General features: G+C 38.5%; 1 protein-coding gene across 6 annotated transcripts in view; it reads right to left on the bottom strand.

Annotated features, from left to right (window-relative positions):
* Nucleotides 1-8325: 8325 nt before the first annotated feature.
* KIAA0825 (KIAA0825 ortholog) overlaps nt 8326-24629 on the bottom strand; it is a 420452-nt gene continuing 404148 nt past the window's right edge. For all 6 annotated transcript variants that reach the window (XM_067031329.1, XM_059061435.2, XM_067031331.1 and 3 more), the window contains one exon: nt 8326-10738. In XM_067031329.1, coding sequence (XP_066887430.1) covers nt 10621-10738 — 118 coding nt within the window. In that variant the 3' untranslated portion in view covers nt 8326-10620. The remainder of the gene's footprint in view (nt 10739-24629) is intronic.

Consider the following 24629-nt stretch of genomic DNA (forward strand, 5'->3'; position numbering starts at 1 on the left):
TGTTTAAGGCTGATGTTTCCTTATTGATTTTTCTGTCAGGATGATCTATCCACTGATGTAAGTGGGGTATTACAGTACCCTACTATTATTGTATTGCTGTCTATTTCCCCCCTAGGTCTGTCAATATTTGCTTTATATATTTAGGTGCTCTTATGTTAGGTGTGTAAGTATTTACAAATGTTGTATCCTCCTGTTGGATTGACTCCTTTATCATTGTGTAATGTTCTTTGACTCTTATTAGAGTCTTTGGTTGAAAGTCTGTTTTGTCTCATATAAGTATAGCTACCCAACTTTTTTTCCCCATTTTCACGTAATATCTTTTTTCCATACCTTCACTTTCAGTCTGTGGGTGTCCTTCCATCTGAAGTGAGTGTTTGTAAGCAGTGTATAGGTATTTTTTTTTTAAACCATTCAGCCACTCTGTCTTTTTTTTTTTTTTTTTTTTTTTTTTTTTTTTTTTTTTTCGGTATGCGGGCCTCTCACTGTTGTGGCCTCTCCCGTTGCGGAGCACAGGCTCCGGACGCGCAGGCCTAGCGGCCATGGCTCACGGGCTTAGTTGCTCCGCGGCATGTGGGATCTTCCCGGACCAGGGCACGAACCCGTGTCCCCTGCATCGGCAGGCGGATTCTCAACCACTGCACCACCAGGGAAGCCCCGCCACTCTGTCTTTTGATTGGAGAATTTTGTCCATTTACATTTAAAGTAATTATTGATAGATAAGTACTTATTGTCATTTTGTTAATTGTTTTCTGGCTGTTTTGTACTGCCTCTCAGTACCTTTCTTCTTGTTGTCTCCCTTTGTATTTTGAATATTTTTCTTAGTCACATGCTTAGATTTGTTTCTCTTTATCTTTTGTATATCTACTATAGGTTTCTGCTTTGTGGTTACCAAGATGCTTACAGATAGCAACTTATATAATTGTAACAGACTATTTTAAGTTGATAACAACATAAGTCTTAACACATTCTAAACCTCTACAGTTTTATTCTCCTCCCCACTGCACCCAAAGTGTTTCATGTTTTTTTTTGGTTTTTTTTTTTTGTGGTACGCAGGCCTCTCACTGTTGTGGCCTCTCCCGTTGTGGAGCACAGGCTCCGGATGCATAGGCTCAGCGGCCATGGCTTATGGGCCCAGCCGGTCCACGGCATGTGGGATCTTCCCGGACCAGGGCACGAACCCGTGTCCACTGCATTGGCAGGCGGATTCTCAACCACTGCGCCACCAGGGAAGCCCCAAAGTGTTTTATGTTTTTGATGTAACATTTTCTATCTTTTTATGTTGTATATCCCTTAGTTAATTATTATAGGTATAGGTATGTTTACTTTTGTCTTTTAACCTTCATACTAGCCTTATAAATTATTAATTCATTTCCTTTACTATACATTTGCCTTTACCAGTGAGATTTATAATTTCATATGTTTTCTTGTTACTTATTTCTTTTTTGCTTATCCTTTCTTTTTGTCTTAAAGAAGCCCCTTTAACATTCCTTGTAAGGTTGATTTAGTGGTGATTAACTCTTTTAGCTTTTGCTTGTCTGGAAAACTTTCTCTCTTCAATTCTGAATGTTTACTTTGCCAGATAGAGTAATCTTGATTGGAAAGTTTTCTTCTTTCAGCACTTTAAGTATATTATGCCACTCCCTTCTGGCCTATGAAAAATCTGCTCATAGTCTTGTGGGAATTGCCATGTACATACTAAGTTGTTTTTCTCTTTCTGCTTTTAAGATTCTCTTTGTTCTTAACTTTTGACATTTTAATTATATTGTGGGTCTCTTTGGGACTTATTTGAATCTCCCTGGGCTTCCTGGATCTAGATGTCTGTTTCTTTCCCAGGTTAGGGAATTTTTCAACCATTATTTCTTTTCTTTTTTTTTTTGCTGTATTGGATCTTCATTGCTACACGCAGGCTTTCTCTAGTTGTGGTGAGTGGGGGCTACTCTTTGTTGCAGTGCATGGGCTTGTCATTGTGGTGACTTCTCTTGTTCCAGAGCAGGGGCTCTAGGTGTGTGGGCTTCAGTAGCTGCAGCACATGGGCTCAGTATTTGCAGCACATGGGCCCTAGAGCGTGTGGGCTTCAGTAGTTGCAGCATGTGGGCTCAATAGTTGTGGCTCGTGGTTTCTAGAGTACAGGCTCAGTAGTTGTGGTACACAGGCTTAGTTGCTCCGCAGCATGTGGGATCTTCTGGACCAGGTATCGAACGCGTGTCCCCTGCATTGGCAGGCAGATTCTTAACCACACTGCCACCAGGGAAGTCCCCAGCCATTATTTCTTGAAATATGTTTTCTGCCCCTTTCTCTTTCTCTTTCAGGGACCCATATAATGCAAATGGTAGTATGCTTGATGTTGTGCCATAAGTTGCTTAAACTGTCTTCATTTTTTTTCAAGCTTTTTACTTCTCTGATTAGTTGAGTTCCACTGCTCTGTGTCTGACTTCACTGATCCTTTCTTCTTCATCTACTCTGTTCTTAAATTTCTGTAGTATATTTTTCACTTCAGTTATTATACTCTTCAGGTCTGTGACTACTGTTTCATACTTTCTTGTACTTTCCAACTCTTTGTTGAAATTCTGGCTATGTTTATCCATTTTTCTCCTAAGTCCAATGAGCATGTTTATGACCATGACTTTGAACTCTTTATTGGGTAAATCAGTTACCCCCATTTCATTAAGGTGTTTTTCTGAAGTATATTCGTATTCTTTCCTTTGGAACATATTCTTATCTTTTTGCAACAGCTACCTCTCCAGGTTTGAAGTAGTGACGTAGCGTGGGAGATTAACTTCATCATTCAACCCTGGCCTAGCTCTTGGTAGTCTCTCAAAACTTTGTGCTTGTCCAAGCAGCCTATTTTATTTTATTTTTTTTTAATTTAAAAATATTTTTTAACATCTTTATTTGAGTATAACTGTTTTACAATAGTGTGTTAGTTTCTCCTTTACAACAAAGTGAATCAGTTATACATATACATATGTTCCCATATCTCTTCCCTCTTGTGCCACTCTCCCTCCCATCCTCCCTATTCCACCCCTCTAGGTGGTCACAAAGCACAGAGGTGAACTCCCTGTGCTATGCGGCAGCTTCCCACTAGCTATCTAATTTACATTTGGTAATGTGTATATGTCCCTGCCACTCTCTCACATCGTCACAGCTTACCCTTCCCCCTCCCCATATCCTCAAGTCCATTCTCTAGTAGGTCTATGTTTTATTCCTGTCCTACCACTAATCTCTTCATGACATTTTTTTTTCTTAGATTCCATATATATGTGTTAGCATACGGTATTTGTTTTTCTCCTTCTGACTTACTTCACTCTGTATGACAGACTCCAGGTCTATTCACCTCATTACAAATAACTCAGTTTCATTTCTTTTTATGGCGGAGTAATATTCCATTGTATATATGTGCCACATCTTCTTTATCCATTCATCTGTTGATGGACACTTAGGTTGCTTCCATGTCCTGGCTATCGTAAATAGAGCTGCAATAAACATTTTGGTACATGACTCTTTTTGAATTATGGTTTTCTCAGGGTATATGCCTAGTAGTGGGATTGTGGGGTCATATGGTAGTTCTATTTGTAGTTTTTTAAGGAACCTCCATACTGTTCTCCATAGTGGCTGTATCAACTTACATTCCCACCAGCAGTGCAAGAGTGTTCCCTTTTCTCCACACCCTCTCCAGCATTTATTGTTTCTAGAGTTTTTGATGATGGCCATTCTGACTGGTGTGAGATGATATCTCATTGTAGTTTTGATTTGCATTTCTCTAATGATTAATGATGTTGAGCATTCTTTCATGTGTTTGTTGGCAATCTGTATATCTTCTTTGGAGAAATGTCTACATAGTTCTTCTGCCCATTTTTGGGTTGGGTTGTTTGTTTTTTTGTTATTGTGCTGCCTGAGTTGCTTATAAATTTTGGATATTAATCCTTTGTCAGTTGCTTCATTTGCAAATATTTTCTCCCATTCTGAGGGTTGTCTTTTGGTCTTGTTTATGGTATCCTTTGCTGTGCAAAAGCTTTTAAGTTTCATTAGATAACATTTGTTTATTTTTGTTTTTATTTCCATTCCTCTAGGAGATGGGTCAAAAAGGATCTTGCTGTGATTTATGTCCTAGAGTGTTCTGCCTATGTTTTCCTCTAAGAGTTTGATAGTGTCTGGCCTTACATTTAGGTCTTTAACCCTATTTTATTTTTAATAGCTCACAGTAGTTGAGGTTGTGCCAAGACTTGTCAGTGTCCCAAAAGAGGGGTAGTCAGTCCACACCTAGATTTAGGCTGATCAGAAGCCAGACCCTCATGTAGCACCCTTTATAGCATGCAAGTGTATGCAGTTCAGTGAGACTGCAAGTGTAAGCCCCACTAGCCACCAGAATCAGATAATCTGGAAGTGTCCCATGGGCAGCAGTCACAATATGCAGGGTTCGAGATGAGTGAATAAACTCTTGTCTGGGATATACCAGTGAGCAATAGTGAGGCAAAGGGAGAGCACAAAGATGGTTCCCAAGCATATCTTCCCTGAGAGTGCTTCCATACGCCTCTAGATGTGTGCCAAACCTGAAATCTGCCCCTCAGGTTTAAGCTCCAGGACAAGCATATAGCCTCTTTAGCAGAAAGACTAAGGTTGTGTTTCAGTCTGCTATCTGTGCAGTGCCCTGAGGGTGGTAGCCTGCCAAGAACTGTCTCTTTGATTGTTACAGTCCTGTGGGACCCAGGAACACCAGGTGACCCTTGGCCGCCGTAGCTAGGCAATCAAAGGGCATCCCCTCAGTGGCAGCCATAAAGACACCAGAAGTATAAACCAGCTCTCCTCCAAAAGATAATGGCACTCTGGAGCACAGCAGAGGGAGAGCACAAAGATAGCACCCACCCTCCTAGGTCTATGGAAAGGATTACAATCAGCCCTTAGATGTGTATTTAATTAGAGGCCTGCTATTCAGGCAGCAGCTGTGATGATGTACTAATAGGCCTCTTTCACAGAAATTTTGAGCTCCTTGGCCTGTTGCCTCTTCTTGTGCCCTGGGAGTGATAGCTGTATAAAACCTTTTTCTCCATTAATTACAGTCCTGTGGTACCTGTGACTGTAAGCTCAGCTGACCACCAGAGCCAGGTGATATAGAGGTGTCCCCTGGTGGCACCTGCAAAAACTGGGGCTGCCAGAGAAGGGTAATAATCTTCTTTCTTGGAGATGTCAGTGACCTGGAGTGATGCAGAAGGAGAGCACAAAAATTGCATCTACTAGCCTCCATTCCTTGAGAGGTTGCCTAGATGTGTGCTAAACCAGAAGTTTGCCCCTCTCAGGCCAAAGCTCCTGGATGAGCCAATAGGCCTCTTTCTTAGAAAGACTACGTTTGTGTTTCAGTCTGTTATGTATGGGCCTGGCAGTCTGTGGAGATCTCTCTCTTCAATTGTTACAGCCCAGAGAGACCCAGGAACACAAGCCCCCCATGGCAGCCAAAGCCAGGAGATCATTGGGCGTCCCCTTGGCAGCAACCACAGAAGCCATGGCCCCAGATGCTTGTAAAAGTTCATCCAGGAGATACTAGCACTCTGAAGCATGGCAGAGGGAGAGTATGCAGATGGCACCTGCCTGCTGGAGTGAGACAGAGGGGGACTGGAAAGGTGGCACCCACTGGAAAGAAAAAAAATGATGCCCATCAGCATCTGTCCCTAAGAGTATCCCAGCAGGCCCCTAAATTTTTGTTAAGTTAGATGCCTGTCCCTCAGGCAGATGCTTTAATATTAGCAAATGAGCCTCTTTCACATAAAGTCTGGATGAGATCAGGTGCTTCTGTTTCTGGCCCAGGATGAGTCCTAGCACATAAATCTTTAATAGACATTTCTCAGATCACTGTAGCCTTGTGGATCTTGTGTATGCAAACCCTGTTGGTTTTCAAAGCTAGATATTTTAGGATCTCATCTCACAGGTGCAGGTCCTAAATGTTGGGGTGTCTGATGTGGCCTCAAGCTCCAGGTTTTGAGTCCCTTCCTGATTGTGGGTCACCCCACCAGTGGCAAGGTTTATGACAAGATTGTGTCTCAGCCTCTCTTACCCACTTTGATGTGGCTTTTTCTCTTTTGCCCAATGTGTAATTATCACTTAGCTAGTTTTTAGGTTTTGGTTTTTTTTTTTCAGAGGAATTTGTTTCATATGTAGCTGCAGATTCAGTGCGTCTGTGAGAGGAGGTGAGTTCAGGCTATTCCTACATTGCCATGTTGAACCAGAACCTCACTGTGCATCTTTTTTTAAAATTTGGGTCAGTTTTTTCACATATCTACAACTCTTATTATCTCAAATGGGACTCCAATACAGACCTCATTAAGTGCTTAGAGTGGATTAGATTGTACTCATTGAGAGTCTGGCACAGAGCCTGGCTTATAGTAGCGGCTTAATAAATGACAAAAAATACTAACTCCTAGTTCCTATTCCTAGTCCAGCCCTACTTCCACTTCTCTACAGTTCCCCCCATGTAGTATGTTTCAGTGCCTAAATTGTAACTTGTGATGGACAGACTCCAGGGTGGCTTCCATCATCCTCACCTCCTACCATTCACACTATTGTGTGATCCCTTCCTCCTGGGTATGAATGGGATGAGTGACTTGCTTTTAACCACTAGAATTTGGTAAAGGAGATGGAATGCACATGATTAAATGCATGTGATTATGTTACATACAATTGTAACACTGATCTTGCAAGGAGACTCTCTGTCCCTTACTGACTGAGGAACAAAGAGGCCATTTTGGCTAGACTCACATGGCAAGAAACTGAGGCCCTGAGTTGATAGCCTGCAAGGTAATGAAGGTTGTCAACAATGATGTGAACTTAGAAGTGGCACCTTACCCAGCTGAACCTTAGATGAGACCACAGACCTGGCTGACACCTTCCTTGCAGCCTTGTGAGATCCTAAGCAGAGAACCCAGCTAAACCATGCCCAGACACTGGACATAGAGACTATGAGGTGATAAATGTGTATTGTTTCAAGCTGCCAAACTATGATAATATTGTTATGCTGTAGTAATTACTGATACAGATCATTATTCTTACAAATAATTATTATGATATTTTGAGGGGAAAAGGGTTATATCAATACAAGGTTTGGGATTCTTTAAATTCTGTAGAAACAAGAGTTTACTGCTTTACTGATGATGCTGTTGAAAACATTTCTCAAAGGCAAAGCAGATAGTTTTTATCATTGTGTGGAATAATAGCTGATACTGAATATACAGGTCTCATAGTTCCCCATTAAAATTTAAAAGCTTTCAGGCATCATGTTAGGAAGGTTCAACGGTAGAGATACCACTTTTACCAGTTTTTTTTTAATTGTGATAGAAAAAACATAATATAAAATCTACCATCTTAACCATTTTTAAGTGTATGGTTCTGTAGTGTTAAATATATTCACACTATTGTAAAACATACCTTCAGAACATTTTTCATCTTGTAAAACTGAAACTCTATACCTATTAAACAACCCCTCTTTTCCCCTTCCTCTAGTCCTGAGTAGCCATTATTCTACTTTTTTCTATGAATTTGACTACTTTAGATACCTCATACAAGTAGAATCATACAGCATTTGTCTTTTTGTGACTCTTATTTCACCTAGCATAATGCCCTCAAAGTTTATTAACGTTGACAGGGTTTCCTTCCTTTTTAAGGTAAATACAACTTATTAATTTTTTTTTTTTTTTTTTTTTTTTTTTTTTGTGGTACGTGGGCCTCTTACTGTTGTGGCCTCTCCCATTGTGGAGCACAGGCTCCGGACGCACAGGCTCAGCGGCCATGGCTCACGAGCCCAGCCGCTCCGCGGCATGTGGGATCTTCCCGGACTGGGGCACGAACCTGTGTCCCCTGCATCGGCAGGCATACTCTCAACCACTGTGCCACCAGGGAAGCCCCTAAATTTTTTAAAAAAATTATGAAATATTTCAAGTATCATTAAAATCATTAAAAAAACCCAAAAATTTTTATAAGAAATTCCTATTATCAACTACCTGAAGCTCGCTTTGACTCAAGAATCTGTGAACTGGGATAGTAGGATATTTAGAGTAAGCAGATATTAGTACACAAAACAGTGATTTATTTTTCCTGTTTCTTGGTTGGTAGTTTTATAACATTTTTTCATAGACATGACAAATGTAAAATATCTGAAGTACGCATTGTCATCTATACAGTTGATCCTTAAACAACACAGGGGTTACGGGTACCTATCCTGTGTGTAACCCATGCTTCTGCATCCACAGATCAATCAACTCAATGTTATGGAGTACGGTAGTACATATTAGTAAAACATCTGCATATAAGTGAATCTGCACAGTTCAAACGTGTGTTGTTCAAGAAAAAAATGTATTTTATTAGAAATTAATTCATACTATTTTAACGCTGCTAGGCCAATAATAGATACCTCTTTAAAATTACATAAAAATACAGTTAAATAAAACACAGAAGGAAGATAATATTTTATAGGAAGATAACATTTTTGTAATAAGCATATATAGTTATAAAATTTTAGGCTTCATTCTTATTGTTAACTTATACAAAAATAAATGTGAGAAAGAGTAATTGTTTTGGAGTACCACTTTTTATCATACTTTAAGAAACATATAAAATGTAAAGTCAAAATGACCTGATAAAATAATAACTTATTTAAATTTCCCAATTATAAATTTTACTGCACTTACGGCTACAGTAATTTCATAGATCAAGCATAGAAGAGAAATCAAATGCAAACTCTTCTCTCTTTTCTACATTTCTCTCCTTTCAACTTATCTCATTCTCCCCTTACGATACTTCATTCCTTTTGGAAGGGAGCCATATAGACATTTTTTCAAGACAAACTAAATCACTTTCCAGGATTAATACAGAAGTGTACAGATTCAATTAAAAATAGTGTTAACAGATGATCCTTAGATATATTAGAAAACAAAAGGAGCCAAATGTGAAATCCTATAACTTTATGAGACTATTTTATTTAGCTTTTGGATCAATTTTTGGGGGGCTTTCTATTTTAGTGTCTATTCTAATAAAATATAGTTGTGCAGATTTAGTACATAGACTATCACTAAGCTGAAGGAATAAAGTCAACCATTGCCTTATGTTTGTTGTTATAGTAACTGTTTATAGATAAGAGTATGTGGAAAGTAATTCTCATAAAAATTTCTTAGCATTTTTTAAATGGTCTGCATAAAATTTTTAGAAATTATTTCAACCATATCTTAAAACACTTGGTTTATGATTATACTGGCCAACTAAAGTACATTCTTTAAAAATAAAATGTGTTATTTGGCACGCAGCTGGCTACATGGCCATTTATGTGTTTTTATGTAAGGGAATAATGCAAGAGATTTTCTGAGGTGTCCTCTGCACTCCAAGCTTTACTCTTTGAAAAATGTCCAAGTACTTTCCTTTGGAAATCATGTAGCCTATACATATTTTATAAAAATCACAGAATGTGGTGATATGAATAACCTGAGAACATCAGAAACAATGATGTTCAATATCATATGGTCTAAAATAGTTCATGATATAAGGCTTCTCCCAGATGTCCTATAGGTTGCTCAAGAGTCTAATTGTCTTTGCTGTCTTCTTACAATGACAGCCATTTAAACAACTGTGTTTATTAACTGCCCACTAGATGAATAACTCTATAGTAGGTATCTGGGGAGACTACTGCTATAAAGGGAGATTTCATATTATATTGTAAAGCCTTCAAGGTCTTTTTAATCTAGTGTCAGGCACTGATGGGAAGAATATAGTAAATACAACCCTACTTGGAATAGAGGCACTAGAACACGTTCCATTTCCTTCGTGTGTGTGTGTGCCTGTGTTCGTGTGTGTGTATCAATGCAATGGAAATAAGAGAAGTAACAGAAACTATGGAACTATGGATAACGAGATTGCTGGAGTGAATTTTGAACATGATTTTGGGAGAAAGATGGTTTCTAGTTGGAAAAAATGGCAAGCGTGTGGCTTGGATGACAGGCAGTTTGCTGGACATGGCACCGCTGGTATAGGTTCTGATAGGATATGATTAGAAGTTTGAATCTGATGTTTGAAAAACCACTGTAAGCATAGATATTACTAAAGGTATACTTCAAGAGAGTGCTTTTTGTGGCTCTGATTAAAATAAATTGGATGAGGAAGAGGCTATCAGAAAGGAGACTGGTAAAGTGGGGGGTACTAAAGGCAATTAAGACCTGGACTTGGGCTACGGCTACAAAATTAATTTGAAATTTTCAGATGACTCTCGGGGGTATGTGACTCCAACTGAACATCCAAATGTTGTATTTAAAAATCCTTCAGGAAAAGATTTCCAAACATTTCGCCTATTGTCATAGATACTTCAAGACTGAAAGAAAAAAAAATAATTCAAAGGGAACACGAGATGGCAGTAGTTATATCATATTAAGAGAAAGACTGAGGAAAGAAAAACATTTGAAATTATTTTAAAAATAAAAAGTATGTAGCATTTTATTCTTTATGTGCTGTACTCTTTTTCAGTTCAGAGATTACTCAGTCATTGGTTTCACGCTTCACAGCACATCAGAGGTTCATTCTGACTAGAATAAAAATCCTACTCCATTACATGTGATTATTTCCTAAAATAAAACTGTTGCTGTTTTCTGCAGATTACTGTTCCTCTGTGTTATCTGAGGCAGATGAGTCCTGGATGGTACACATTAGTTTTAGATGTTCCAGCATTGCTTTTTCTTCCTCTTCTAGTCTTTCATCCTTCCTCATTTCCCACCTAAAAGAAAAATCACATCTTAGCATTTTTGTAACTTCCAAACTGCAGTCAACACTCAGTTTTTCAGGGTTGAATATGAGCAGTCACTGATTTACTGAGTGTTTGTCCTTCTTTATTCTTTTACTCAATGCCTCTTGGGCAACATAGTTCCTTGGCACTGCTTCTGCAGAGTGGGACAGGAGAATGGGAACGGAAGTAGAATCAAACCAGCTCTACTCCAGGGGAAAGTTTCTAAGTATTGTTTTAAGTGAGTTTTCTACATTTTAAAAATGTATGGCTTCCCAGAATATGCATGCATATGAATATATCTAGAATTAGCAATTAATAAGCAAATATTTTTCATAGTATTTTCCCCTCACTGATCAACATATCAGTGGCTTTAAATTGCAGAGACGTTTGCCAGGAAGACTTTAGCCAGAAGAATAATACCAAGCTGAATTGGATATACCTTAAAGGCAGGTCCATCTATTCCTAGAAATAAGATCAGATTTCAAGTAATCAAGTTAAATCACCCAAGAAAAGCAGCAAATTGTCAGCGAGGTTCCATAGAGCATTTGCTAAAGAAAAAAAAGACTAAAGACTTTCTAATTCTGGATGATTGGGAGATACAGAACAAAATGTTAGGATATGGAACTATATTTGTGTATAATCTTGCAAAGTATATGTCACAGTAACCCAAGTATTGTTAATCCTTCCTTCCTCTCTTATATGTGCCACTGCCCCAGGAATGGCCTTGGCATACTTAATCCAGCACTACAACAAGGAGTCGTCTGCATATATTTCCTTTTTCTTTTCCTCATTCCTGTTTTTATCAGCCCCTAAGCCATCAACCATGATATGCTGTCTCAAAAGGATTTTAAAACCAGTGTTGATAATCCTAAAAGGCCCTCTGCTAGAAGGGCTTCAAGGGGATAGGATTTCTAACAGATAAGCAGCTGTTCACTGAATGTTTTCCAGAAGCTCCCTATTTTATTATAGTCAGAATTCATAGATAATAAACAGCCTGTCATACAAGAGGAAAGGATAACAATTTGGGCTGAGATTGTTCTGATCTTGTTTGAGTAATGAAAAGGAGGCAAGAGCATTCCATTTTCCACAGAAACCTGCTAATAGGATCCCTGTTTCCACACAGCTTTCCTTGTTGGAGTGTTGGGTTCACTATGCCTGGCCAGCCCTAGGAGGTGCGATACACACACACACACACACACACACACACACACACACACACACACACACACACACACACACACAGAGGATGATCTGAGAGATTCAACCTGGGTTTAATTTACATTGCTTCCTCATCCTCTGCCTGGAACTCTCCTCAACTCCCACCCCCAACCAACCTTGGCTGGACCCAAAAACTGCTATTTCTGGCCATCTTAGTTTCTCCGTATGGTCAGAGTTAGGTTATGGATCTTACAGGTTTTAATAGCAACTTGAAAGATAAAGAGATTTTTCACCACCGCACTATTTGAAGTCATGTCACAAGGGGCAATACTCCTGAGCTCAGTACTTTGAGATTTAAAATTTAGCCCACAAGGTTACCTTATACTGCTTTCATGGAATTTCGAAGATTAAAAACTGTCATTACCCATTTTATATATGTGAACTTGGGCATCATTAATTTGCATGTTGAGTTGAACTCTTTCCAAGCAGGAAAACATTAACAGAAATTACTTACATAGTACTAACTAAGGGCTAGGTATTGTTTTAAACACTTGACATATCAATCTTTAAATCCTTACTACAAAATGTTTTTATTCCTATTCTGTAGAGGAGTAAACAGGCACAGAATGTTAATGTCACTTGGCCAACTATCTTTGGATTGAAATCAGGGACTCAGGCCCTGAAGTCTGGGCTTGTAAATGCAACATTAACTATGTTTTTAAAACCATTCTGCAAGTGTCATTAATTAATGTTAAAAATAGTTTGAATACTTTATTTCCTGAAAAATATTGCTGGAATGGGCTAGATATTTTTAATAATTTTTTTTTTTGCGGTATGCGGGCCTCTCACTGTTGTGGCCTCTCCCGTTGCGGAGCACAGGCTCCGGACGCGCAGGCCTAGCGGCCATGGCTCACGGGCTTAGTTGCTCCGCGGCATGTGGGATCTTCCCGGACCAGGGCACGAACCCGTGTATCCTGCATCGGCAGGCGGACTCTCAACCACTGCGCCACCAGGGAAGCCCTGGGCTAGATATTTTTAAAAAGGTGCTTTCTAAAGTTTATATATATACACACACTCAAAAAGAAATCCAAATATGAAAAATAAAGGTGCTAATATTGTACTGAGTAAATGAATTATGAATGTCAACAGAACAAAATATGTAATATGCACATATTTTGAGCATTGTCTCTAGTTGTGAAAAGTGAAAATATAATCTCTCTGCTTCATTAAAGTCTGTATAACTAATGTAATTTAAATGAATTGTATATATAATAAAATCCAAGATAAGGATTTTTGAAGCTTCATGACTACTATAGGCACTTCACAGCATAATTGAGCTGTTAGTAATTAATGATATTAGGCAGTTATTACATACCACAACCTTCTTGTATTTGCTTTGTGCTTATTAAGAAGAAATAATCTCATAAGAGAATAAGAAATTATGACAAAGATAGGAGTAAAGTAATATTAGAACTATATTTTCCCTAATAATTTTACTTATACTGAATACAAATAATAGGGATTTGAAATGTATGTTTATTTTCACAAGCATTGTTATATTTCGCATTTATAAGTTCTTAAGAAAAGTTTAAATATAGCTCTATCATAGTTTTAGGCTTTGTTAACACAGTGCAAAAACAAATCAGTTCTATCAAAAAACTACTGGAAGAAAAAATAAGCTAGCAATTCGTTAAACATAATTAACTAGGTAATTTGTTCCCTAGCTTCCTCTATTATATTTAAAATCTGTAGTGAAAGCATGTCCGTACAGAAATAAAAAAGTTGGAACCAGTGTATTCTAGTTCTCCTTAAAAAGCATTATGAAGTGATTATGTTTCTACTTTTCCCATCTTTGGTAGCCTGCTCTCCTTCACTATTGCTAAATTTCCCACCTGCTTGCCATGGAAAAAGGACCGCAACCTGACCCCCACGCCAGCTGGTGGCAGTCTTAGACACTGACGAGCAGCAAAATCCCATGAGACCTCAACTGATCTGTACCATAATCTTAATCATCTTCTGGAATGTGCCTCATCTGTATGGCTCCTTGGTGAGTAGATGTGGGAGCTTGATCTGTCTTTGACTAGGGGGTCCCTTTTCATCCAAAAACAACAGGTAACCTAAAAAACTGGGCTGAAATACTTTAACAGAGCCAGTAGTCACAACCTTGTTCACTAGTACTACTTCAATTGACTTGGGGGTTCTCAGTTTTGGTGAGCCCAGCTGGGTTTACACAGACATTGATATCTAGACCAGAGGTATCTTCCTGCTCCTCTGTATGTTACATGAATGTTAGCTAATACCAAAGGGCTCTTACATGTACCAGACCATGGGTGAAGAGCTTTCTGTTTCTGCTCACCTCAGTGAGCCTGGGATTTGAGAGGTACAAAATAAAAACAGTCACAGATCAGTGAGTAACTGTTCTAGTGATCAGTTTGGTAGAATCTTTTATTTGGGGGCCTTTGTGGATAGCTGTGTGTCAGAGCCAACCAGGAGAGCCATGCTTGGGGAGTGGTTAAGCATAAAGTGTGTCCATGGTAGCTTGAGTCCTTACTGTCAGAGAAGCAAGTTCTGGGGGGACCCTTACTGCAGGAAAGAACAACCAACACCAGGGAAGAGGAGGAGGGCCAGAATCTGGAGTGTGAGAAGTTCTCTGAGGCATTTACTACGCCTTCTACTAGGAGAAAAACATCTAAAATCTGTGAACTCAAAAGTATCCTGATTAAGAGCACATGCTCTGGAATCACTCTGTCTTTGGGATGAATCCATACCCCTCACGTACTAGTTGAATCACTTCAGGCAAGTTTCTTAACCTCTTCTATGCCTCAGAGTTGTCATCTGTAAAATGTGGTCAAAATAGTTTGATAGGAGCACAGCCATGCTCAATTGTGTATGTATTGCCTATGACTGATTTCACTCTACAGTGTCAGATTTTAGTAATTGTTAATGACACTGACTGAGACCAACTGTCCTACTAAGCCTAAATTATCTACTATTTGGACTTTTACAGAGAATGTTGCTGAATAATGTTCTAGAATGGTGGTTTTAACTGGGGTGACACCACCTCTCTATGGGGAAGTGTGGAGAGCATTTTTGGTTGACACAGTCTAGGGAGTGCTTCTAGGACCCAGCGAACGGAGATGGTAAACATCTTTAATATACAGCAAACCTAAACAGTAAAGAGTTGTCTTCCTGAAATGTCAATAGCATGCTTGCTGAGCAACATGTGCTCTAGAATCTCCAAAATATTGTTGAAGCATCCCTATTTAATTTGTGATTTTAACTGAAATGGTGTTTAGTGTGTCACTGCTTAGAATACTATTTGCTGAAGAGGAGAGGTTTTGAAGTCAGGTGCTGGATTTGAATCCCTTATAAGCTGTGTGGCCTTGGGCAAGCCAGATGAAGTGTACTTTAGTTTCCTTATCAATAAAATGGGAATAATAACAGCACCCGCTTCATAGAGTTGCCATCAGAATAAAATGACTAAGTATACATAAAACATACAAAATAGTGCATAGTTCATAGTAAACACTCAATAAGTGATAACTGTTAGTAGTAGTATCATGATCATTTGGCATATTGCTTAAATTTGCAAATAACAGAAATCCTGACTGTGGTGGTTTACACAAGCAGTTGTTTATTTTTCTCACATAATAAGAAATCCAGAGGTGGGTGACTACTGGCATGGATTAAGTAGCTTGACAGCAGCAGGGCTGGTACCTCTGTGTTTTCTTGTCCTTTACCCTCATGGTTCCAAGATGACTGTTGTAGCTTCAGCATCATGTCCTTGTTTTCAGGCAGGAAAAAGGAGGAAGGGCCTAGAGCTGCACCTGACTCATTTTATCAGGGAAATAAAACCTTTCCCAGATTCCTCAGCAGACACTGCAGCCACACTGTCTAGGTTTCAATCCTGATTCTGCCATTTACTGACTAATTGGGCAAGTTTCTTAACCTCTCTGTGCCTTAGCTGTCTCATATGCAAAATAGGGGATGGTATTTTTAGCAACTTTTAAACATCTGTATTGGAGTATAATTGCTTTCCAATGTTGTGTTAGTTTCTGTTGTATAACAAAGTGAATCAGCTATATGTATACATATATCCCCATATCCCCTCCCACCCTCTCATAGTATATATCTTAATGCATTATCGTAAATAGTAGGTGAGCTATGAATTCATAAAATGTTGCTATTATTTTATGAGACTCTACTTGTATCAAGTGGCTTCCCCACAGCTCCTACCTTGATGTTCCTTCTCCTACCCTGTGCCCTTCACATCATTTTATCTGATAAATTCCATTTTTATAAACATGTGGGTGAAGTTGCTACATATTACAGTGGTTTTACTCAGTGTTCAGTTATACATTTCTATGATCATGTTGTTGTTCCACGAGGGAGACATTTCTTGCCAGTTCACTCTTGTCAGCCTAGCATGGCCAGGGCTGTTTTTGTTCTCCTGTAACCCCTTTGTTATATTTTTCAAGTACAGTCTATAATGATGGCATTCGATCATATTATTGGCATTTCTCCTGAAACACCAATAAAACACTTGGATATAAAAATGTAACTAGAAATAAGCCTCCTGATTTAATGTTATTAAACATTTATGTAGTACTTTATATTTACAAAATGCTTTATAATTATTTATTAGTTAATTTCACTGTTAAACAACATTAACCATCTGGCCAAATTAATGATTTCAAATTGTCCTACCAGTTGGTATCTGAGGAATGAAAAGTGAAGTCATATTGGACTTTATTCTTCTCAAACAACCTTTTTGTCCTTCTCCTCTGTACAGCACAATGCAGACTGGCTTCAAAGGGAGGTTCAAATCAGAGGGGAAAATTATGTCTCTGTTCTCTTCTTCCTGCTGTCCTATAAATGTGGGTTTTCTTCAGGATTCAGTCCTAGACTATTTTCTCTTCTCTCTTGGAAAGCTCCACATCTAACCCCACGTATTCAACTGTTGTGTCCACATCTGTAATTCTTCTGTCTCCCAAACAGTAATTCAATATCTTTAAAATTCATTTTCGTCCCAAGCTCTCTAAATTCAACTTCTTGATGTTATTTTCACTCCCATTCCAATTAAATTCATCATTCATATATTTTTTCGTATATATTTTTTTCGCTTTTTCAAATTGACCATTAGCCCCCCACACTCCGTAACACAGGGTCTGAAGTTCACAAAGTAATTTACGCCCCTACTTCCAATCTTGTCTGCACTGTCAGTCTCCAGTTAAGGGACAACTTACTCTGCACTCATGCTCACATTCATCCCTCTGCAATCAGTCCACAGTTCGGGTGCTGTGATAGTGTGATTTGAAATAAGAAATATATTTTTAGTCTTCCTGCCAATTTCTGGCACAGAGGTCCTAAAACCCTTGGAATTTACTGTTCGAGAGCTATAAAGTTGTCTTTTGATATGTTAATGGAAGCACCTAGGGTTGGAGGCTGGTTACCAGTGGAACCAACCATATGATTAGAGAGCTGGAATTTTTAGTCCCACCCTCCACCTCCGGGGAAAGGGGCTAGAGATTAAATTCCATCACCAGTGACCAATGACTTAGTCAATTATGCCTGTGTAAATGAAGCCTCCATAAAAATCCAAAAGGAGAGGGTTCAGAGAGATTCCAAGTTGGTAAATGCATGGAGATTTGTGGAGAGTGGCATGCTGGGAGAGAGAGCATGGAAGCTCCACTTCCTTTCCCTATGCCTTGCCCTAGGTATCTCTTCCATCTGGCTGTTCCTGAGTTATATCCTTTTAAAATAAACCAGTAATCTAGTAAGTAAAAAATTGCTCTGAGTTTTGTAAGCTGCTCTATCAAATTAATGGAACCCAAGGAGGGGGTCAGTGGAACTTCCAATCTGTACCCAGGTTTGTCAGAAGCCTAGGTGACAACCTGGACTTGCAATTGGCATCTGAAGTTCAGAGGCAGAGGGCAATCCTGTAGGAAGAAGCCCTTAACCTAGGGGATCTGACGTCATCTCCAGGTAGTCCCAGAAATGTGTTGAATTATGGGACACCCAGCGGGTGTCAGAGAATTACCTGGTGATATAGAAATAAAAACCCTCCACACATTGGAAATGTGTGCAGAATCATAGGTGCTCATGATTTTATTGCCTGAACAGTGCAGTGTTCCCCAGATATTCAGAGCTCAAGCCTCACACCACTGCTACACCAAACCTTCAATGACTGCCCTGCCCAGAGCGTTTATTAAGTCTTAGTGTTCTACCTCGGCAGTAGTTCTGTTTAGCTGCCACCATCTCTCCTCAGGGAGAAGATGATTCTCCATATTGCCTTCGGACTTATGTTTTCCCACATTTGCATGTCTACTTTCGCTATTCCATTCACTTGAAACGCCTTTCCATATATCCCAAACCTGCTCATTCTTCAGACTCAGTCCATATCTCACCTCTTTCATAAAGTCCTTCCCAACTACCTAACCCTGATGTGATTGTCCTCCTTTGAGTCCTATAGTACCTAATATCAGCACTATTTTGGTAAATTAACCATATATTGCTTTGTTACTTCTATTACTTTCTTGAGTGATTACATTGCTTTTTTTTTCACATGTAGTATTTTTTTTTTTTTTTTTTTTGCAGTACGCGGGCCTCTCACTGTTGCGGCCTCTCCCGCCACGGAGCACAGGCTCCGGACGCACAGGCCCAGCGGCCATGGCCCACGGGCCCAGCCGCTCCGCGGCACGCGGGATCCCCCCGGACCGGGGCACGAACCCGCGTCCCCTGCATCGGCAGGCGGACTCCCAACCACTGCACCACCAGGGAAGCCCCACATGTAGTATTTTTAAAAATATTTATTTGTTTATTTATTTGGCTGCACTGGGTCTTAGTTGCAGCTTGCAGGATCTTTAGTTGTGGCATGTGGGATCTTTAGTTGCGGCATGCAAGCTCTTAGTTGCAGCATGTGGGACCTAGTTCCCTGACCAGGGATCGAACCTGGGCCCCCTGCATTGGGAGCATGGAGTCTTAGCCACTGGACCACCAGGGAAGTTCCCATGTGTAGTATGGTTTCATCTATATTTTCAGTTACTTGAGGAAGACTTTTAATTATAACTTGTATTCCGAATTTTTTTTTCAAAGGAGACATTTCAAATAGCAAACAACACAGTGCTTTGTACACTACACTCTGTACACTTTAAGCACTCACAAAATATCTGTTAATTGCTATGTGTTAGAAGCTTAGATATTCCTATGTTATTCTTAGCTGGATTGAATAAATAATAATCTTTAACCTCTAGTGTCACAATGGGTAGTAGTTGGTATCTAGAATAGGTATTGTTAAATTGTTATTTGTATGAATCATAAATATGAGAACTCTAAGAGCCTTAAAATTAGTCTCCTCATCCTTTGTTTCTACATCATTAGTTGATTCTTAAGGTCTTAAATTCAGTGATCATACTAAAAGACAACAACTTCTTGCAAGTTCATTCATTTACTAATCATCTCCATACTAGTTCTTAGGATATGCTGCTGTAGATATAGAAGAAATAGAAGACTGGCCCAATTAGCAAAACTGTGGGAACCTCTGTCTCAATGAATGGTGGTAATGGTAGGAAATTAATTGTAGTGCACCTCTCCATAAAAGACTGAAATTAGAGGACCTTCTAAGTTACTATGTTGGGCTTTTAGTACATGTATAGCTTATGTTATGAGAGATCTGCTTTGGTTTGTAGTTTATTTGGTATTTATCACAATGAGCCACATTTTAGAACAGTTTTACTGTGTATAAGTAATTTGCCCATTCATCCAGCAAACATTTATTGAGTATCTGCTAACCTCAAAACACTGGGCTAGGTAATGTAGAGGTGAGTTGAGCTGGATATGGTCTTCTCTTCAGGGAGCTTATTCAGACCAAAAGAGGTCGTCATATGGGCTTGACTGAGTAATTATTCTAAATCCATATTCAAAATCCCATAAAGATTTGTAGAATATTTCAGTTTAGGTATGAAATGTCAGTGAAAATATAAGGCACTGGTGCCATTTCCTTAGGCTTTATCTTAGTAATTGTTTGTGGGAAAGGCATAATTCAGGCATTTCTTCCTTCACTCATGAAGCAATCTGTGGTAGTCTTGGGGAATAATTCATGTCCTTCCTCATTCATTTCCTCATTTTTTAAAGGTCATTATCAAATTCTATGGTAAAATTGGAAACTATAGAATTTGATGTCCTTCTTTAAAGATGTTTCTGTAGAAAGGTGATTCTGAACAGCACTTAATCCCAAAGGACAAACTTTAGGGAGGGGACAGATAAAATGCTATCCTAAATTTGAGAAAAACTTCTTGAATATTGTGATTCATGAATAGCTATGGGAAATCTATTATAAACCAGAAAATCAGCTTTGAATGTAATCACCATGAATATAAATGGCACCATTTTTTAGTAGCTCTTTTTATCCACATAAACCACAGAATTAGAGAGTCTCTTAACTTTGGAGACGGGTCTTTATAATACTATACTTGATAGATGAGACCCACTCACTTTTAAAAAATTATTATTATTTATTTATTTTTGGTTGCGTTGGGTCTTCGTTGCTGCGCGTGGACTTCCTGTAGTTGCCTTGAGCAGGGTCTACTCTTCGTTGCGGTGTGTGGTCTTCTCACTGCAGTGGCTTCTTGTTGCAGAGCATGGGCCCTAGGCATGCGGGCTTCAGTAGTTGTGGCATGCAGTCTGACTAGTTGTGGCTCGTGGGCTCTAGAGTGCAGGCTCAGTAGTTGTGGCACACGGGCTTAGTTGCTCTGTGGCATGTGGAATCTTCCCGGACCAGGGATTGAACCAGTATCTCCTGCATTGGCAGGCGGATTCTTAACCACTGCACCACCAGGGAAGTCCTGAGACCTCCCTACTTTCTGATATGTTCTCCAGATGAGGTAGATCCACAACCACGTTTACCTAATGTTTTAAAACTGAAGTTTTAAGAAATGTATATAATTTCAGTTCATCTTCCTTATCATACATTTAGTGAAAATGGAGAAATTGTTATTCTTTTCATGTAACATAGACAATTGATTTATTGCTTAGCTTATCTTCTCCAAAATAGAATAGTTTAGAATTTCCTTCTAGATAGTAATTTTTAATACTTTAAAAGTTTTGTTTTTCTCTGAACTTTGTATTGAATCTCTGAAGTAGTTAAATAATAGGAATCATACATGGGAGCTACGAGGCCTTATACCATTTTTCAGTAGGAGCATTAGGGAATGAGAGGATGGCAAAAAATCTCACTTTGATAAGGGATCAGAGAGAGCTTTGCAAACTTATTTCTAACTTACGTTAGTTATTCCCTCAAGCTAATTAAGGTATACTAGTTTGGGGAGAATTCAGTAGGAAAAAAGAAAGCATTAAGGTAACTCATTCAAAAAAAAGGTAAAAAACCAGTTAAGAATATCATTTATTTGTACTGTTTTATTTTCAAACTTAAAATAGAGATTTTATTTTGAATATTATAGAGGTTTTTGTGAACTGTAAAGGATGTTCAGTGTTTATGGACTACAATAAATGGACATCACATCCTTACCTTTGGAAGTTGCAAAACATAAGCATTTCTTAAAATAAAGTGAGTTATTCCAACTCCCGTCAAATTATTTTGCCTCAATTTAACACTTCAATATCCAGAAAATAATGTTTGTCTGTTTATTTTATGAAAATACATCACAGTTTGTTAATATATCACTTAGGACCCCTGAAACCCAATGCTATATATATTTAATGTATAGAAATATACAGAAATAAATAGAATAAATGAATAGTGAAATATATATAAATACACTTATATCTGAAATCTATACTCAATATAATTAAATATCAAAACTTGCCATTATGAATTAGCAGGTTGGTTGCTTGCTTTAGCCAAGAATTTGTTATATGTTTATGATAACTAGCTATATATGCAGTTTATCTAGCTATTTCTGCAAGAATTCAAATGGATGTTCTTTTATAAGGTAGTTGATTTCTTTTGCTGCTACTAATACAGTAAAATGAATCGTTCCAAGCTCAGGAACAAGCAGCAAAACCCTTAATTTGAACTTATAGTCTACAGAGACTATCTGCAATACAACTTAACTTTCCAACAATTTATTTTAATTAATATGATTTGTTCTATATATTTAAGTAGGAGAGTTATATACCAACCAATGGGACAAGTAAGAATGCTAATGGTAACATTTTAAATAGTTATGGCTTAGGGAAAACATAAATGGAAGCATAGCCATCAGTAGTAATGGAAGCTGAACTTTTCCGTTACCAGTAAATCACCCATATTTCCATAGAGACTTTTTACTCCAGTGGACTTTTTAAAATTCTAAGAGTTTAGATAGAAGTCCAAGGTCATGCTATTTGGCTAGCACTCACTGCTGATACAGAAGTAATTCCCTTTGTTAGGAGAAGTGTCAAGACTATTATATAGGGACTTCCCTGGTGGCGCAGTGGTTGAGAATTCACCTGACAATGCAGTAGACACGGGTTCGATCCCTGGTCTGGGAAAAGCCCACATGCCACGGAGCAACTAAGCCCGTGCACCACAACTACTGAGCCTGCGCTCTAGAGCCCACAAGCCACAACTACTGAGCCTGTGTGCCACAACTACTAAAGCCCGCGCACATAGAGCCCGTGCTCCACAACGAGAAGGCACCGCAATGAGAAGCCCACGCACCGCAACGAAGAGTAGCCCCCGCTCACTAAAACTAGAGAGAGCCCGTGTGCGGCAATGAAGACCCAATGCAGCCAAAGATAAATAAAATAAAATAAATAAATTTATTTTAAAAAAAAAAGACTATCGTGAGAACCATATTGCTTTTTTTCTCAACAATGTATTTTCTCAGAGTAATGTACAATTTAATGAATAAAAAAGTCTTTTTCTTTTCTAGCTAAATTTGATGTACTTGGAAATTTTCATGGACTGTGTTCTATAGACACTTGGTGTCTATCCCATTTACTAAACTGCTATGTTAAAAGTTACATAAGCTATGGCAAGAAATGTTATTCTTGCTCCAAAAATGATTGTTTAAAAAGTCTTATTTTCATCAAGAAGAAAAGGATTACATATTTGCAACTCTAAAACTTCTAAAAATTGAATGCATTTATACCAGCCATGCAAAGCTGATGACAACCCAGGCATCACAGGTTGTTTTGGCAATGCAGACTAGCACAAGGCTAACTAACCACTGCATAACCACTTCTGGGGATAACAATCTGTATGAAAGCACTATTTATAAATGTGAGATCTATCAGCTGAAATGCCTGTTTGCAACCTCTCATTCAAATTAATAGCATCATCGTGTTTAGAAAAAGATTTGAAATATAGACCTGGCTCATATTTTATTTAAAATTGGCTAAGAATTTTAAAAGTTTAAAAGTATTCTAGAACCTAGGAGAAAATGAGAGCTCTACATGGCTAATGGTGCCATTATTCTTCATTGAGTCACTGCCTATGTATTCATATTCATGTAGTATCCAACGTTCTTTCATTACTGAATGAATGAAATTATTTACTGAATGCCTACTATGTACTGGCACTGGGGGGGAGGTGGAGCATATAATTATGACAGCTAATGCTTATTTAGCAATTTCAATGTGCCAGGCACTGTTCTAAGGACTTTGCATATAGTAATTAATTTAGCCCTCATAGCAACTTTAATTTAAAAATTTTTTACTTTATATTGGAGTATAGTTGATTAACAATGTTGTGTTAGTTTCAGGTATACAGCAAAGTGATTCAGTTATACATATATATGTATCTCTTCTTTTTCAAATTATTTTCCCATTTAGGTTATTACAGAATATTGAGCAGAATTCCCTACACTATACAGTAAGTCCTTGTTGGTTACCTATATTAAATATAGCAGTGTATACATGTCAATCCCAAACTCCCAATCTATCCCTCCCTCCCACCCTTCCCCCCTGGTAACCATAAGTTCATTCTCTAAGTCTGTGAGTCTATTTCTGTTTTGTAAATAAGTTAATTTATGTCCTTTTTTGTTTTAGATTCCACATATAAGTGATACCATATGATATTTGTCTTTCTCTGTCTGACTTCACTTAGTATGATAATCTCTAGGTCCATCCATGTTGTTGCAAATGGTATTATTTCATTATTTTTATGGCTGAGTAATATTCCATTGTATATATATATACCACATCTTCTTTATCCATTCCTCTGTCACTGGACATTTAGGTTGCTTCTGTGTCTTGGCTATTGTAAATAGTGCTGCAATGAATATTGGGGTGCATGTATCTTTTCAAATTACGGTTTTCTCCAGATATATGCCCAGGAGTGGGATTGCTGGATGATATGGTAGTTCTATTTTTAGTTTTTTAAGGAATCTTCATACTGTTCTTCATAGTGTCTGTACCAATTTACACTCTGACCAACAGTGTAGGAGGGTTCCCTTTTCTCCACACCCACTCCAGCATTTATTGTTTGTAGACTTTTTGATGATGGCTATTCTGACCAGTGTGACATGGTACCTCACTGTAGTTGTTTTTTTTTTTTTTTAAAGAAGATGTTGGGGGTAGGAGTTTATTAATTTTATTTATTTATTTATTTATTGGCTGTGTTGGGTCTTTGTTTCTGTGCGAGGGCTTTCTCCAGTTGTGGCAAGCAGGGGCTACTCTTCATCGCGGTGCGCAGGCCTCTCACTGTCGTGGCCTCTCTTGTTGCGGAGCACAGGCTCCAGACGCACAGGCTCAGTTGTTGTGGCTCACGGGCCCACTTGCT

This window comes from Kogia breviceps, chromosome 4, assembly GCF_026419965.1.
Source record: "Kogia breviceps isolate mKogBre1 chromosome 4, mKogBre1 haplotype 1, whole genome shotgun sequence".
NCBI lineage: Eukaryota > Metazoa > Chordata > Mammalia > Artiodactyla > Physeteridae > Kogia > Kogia breviceps.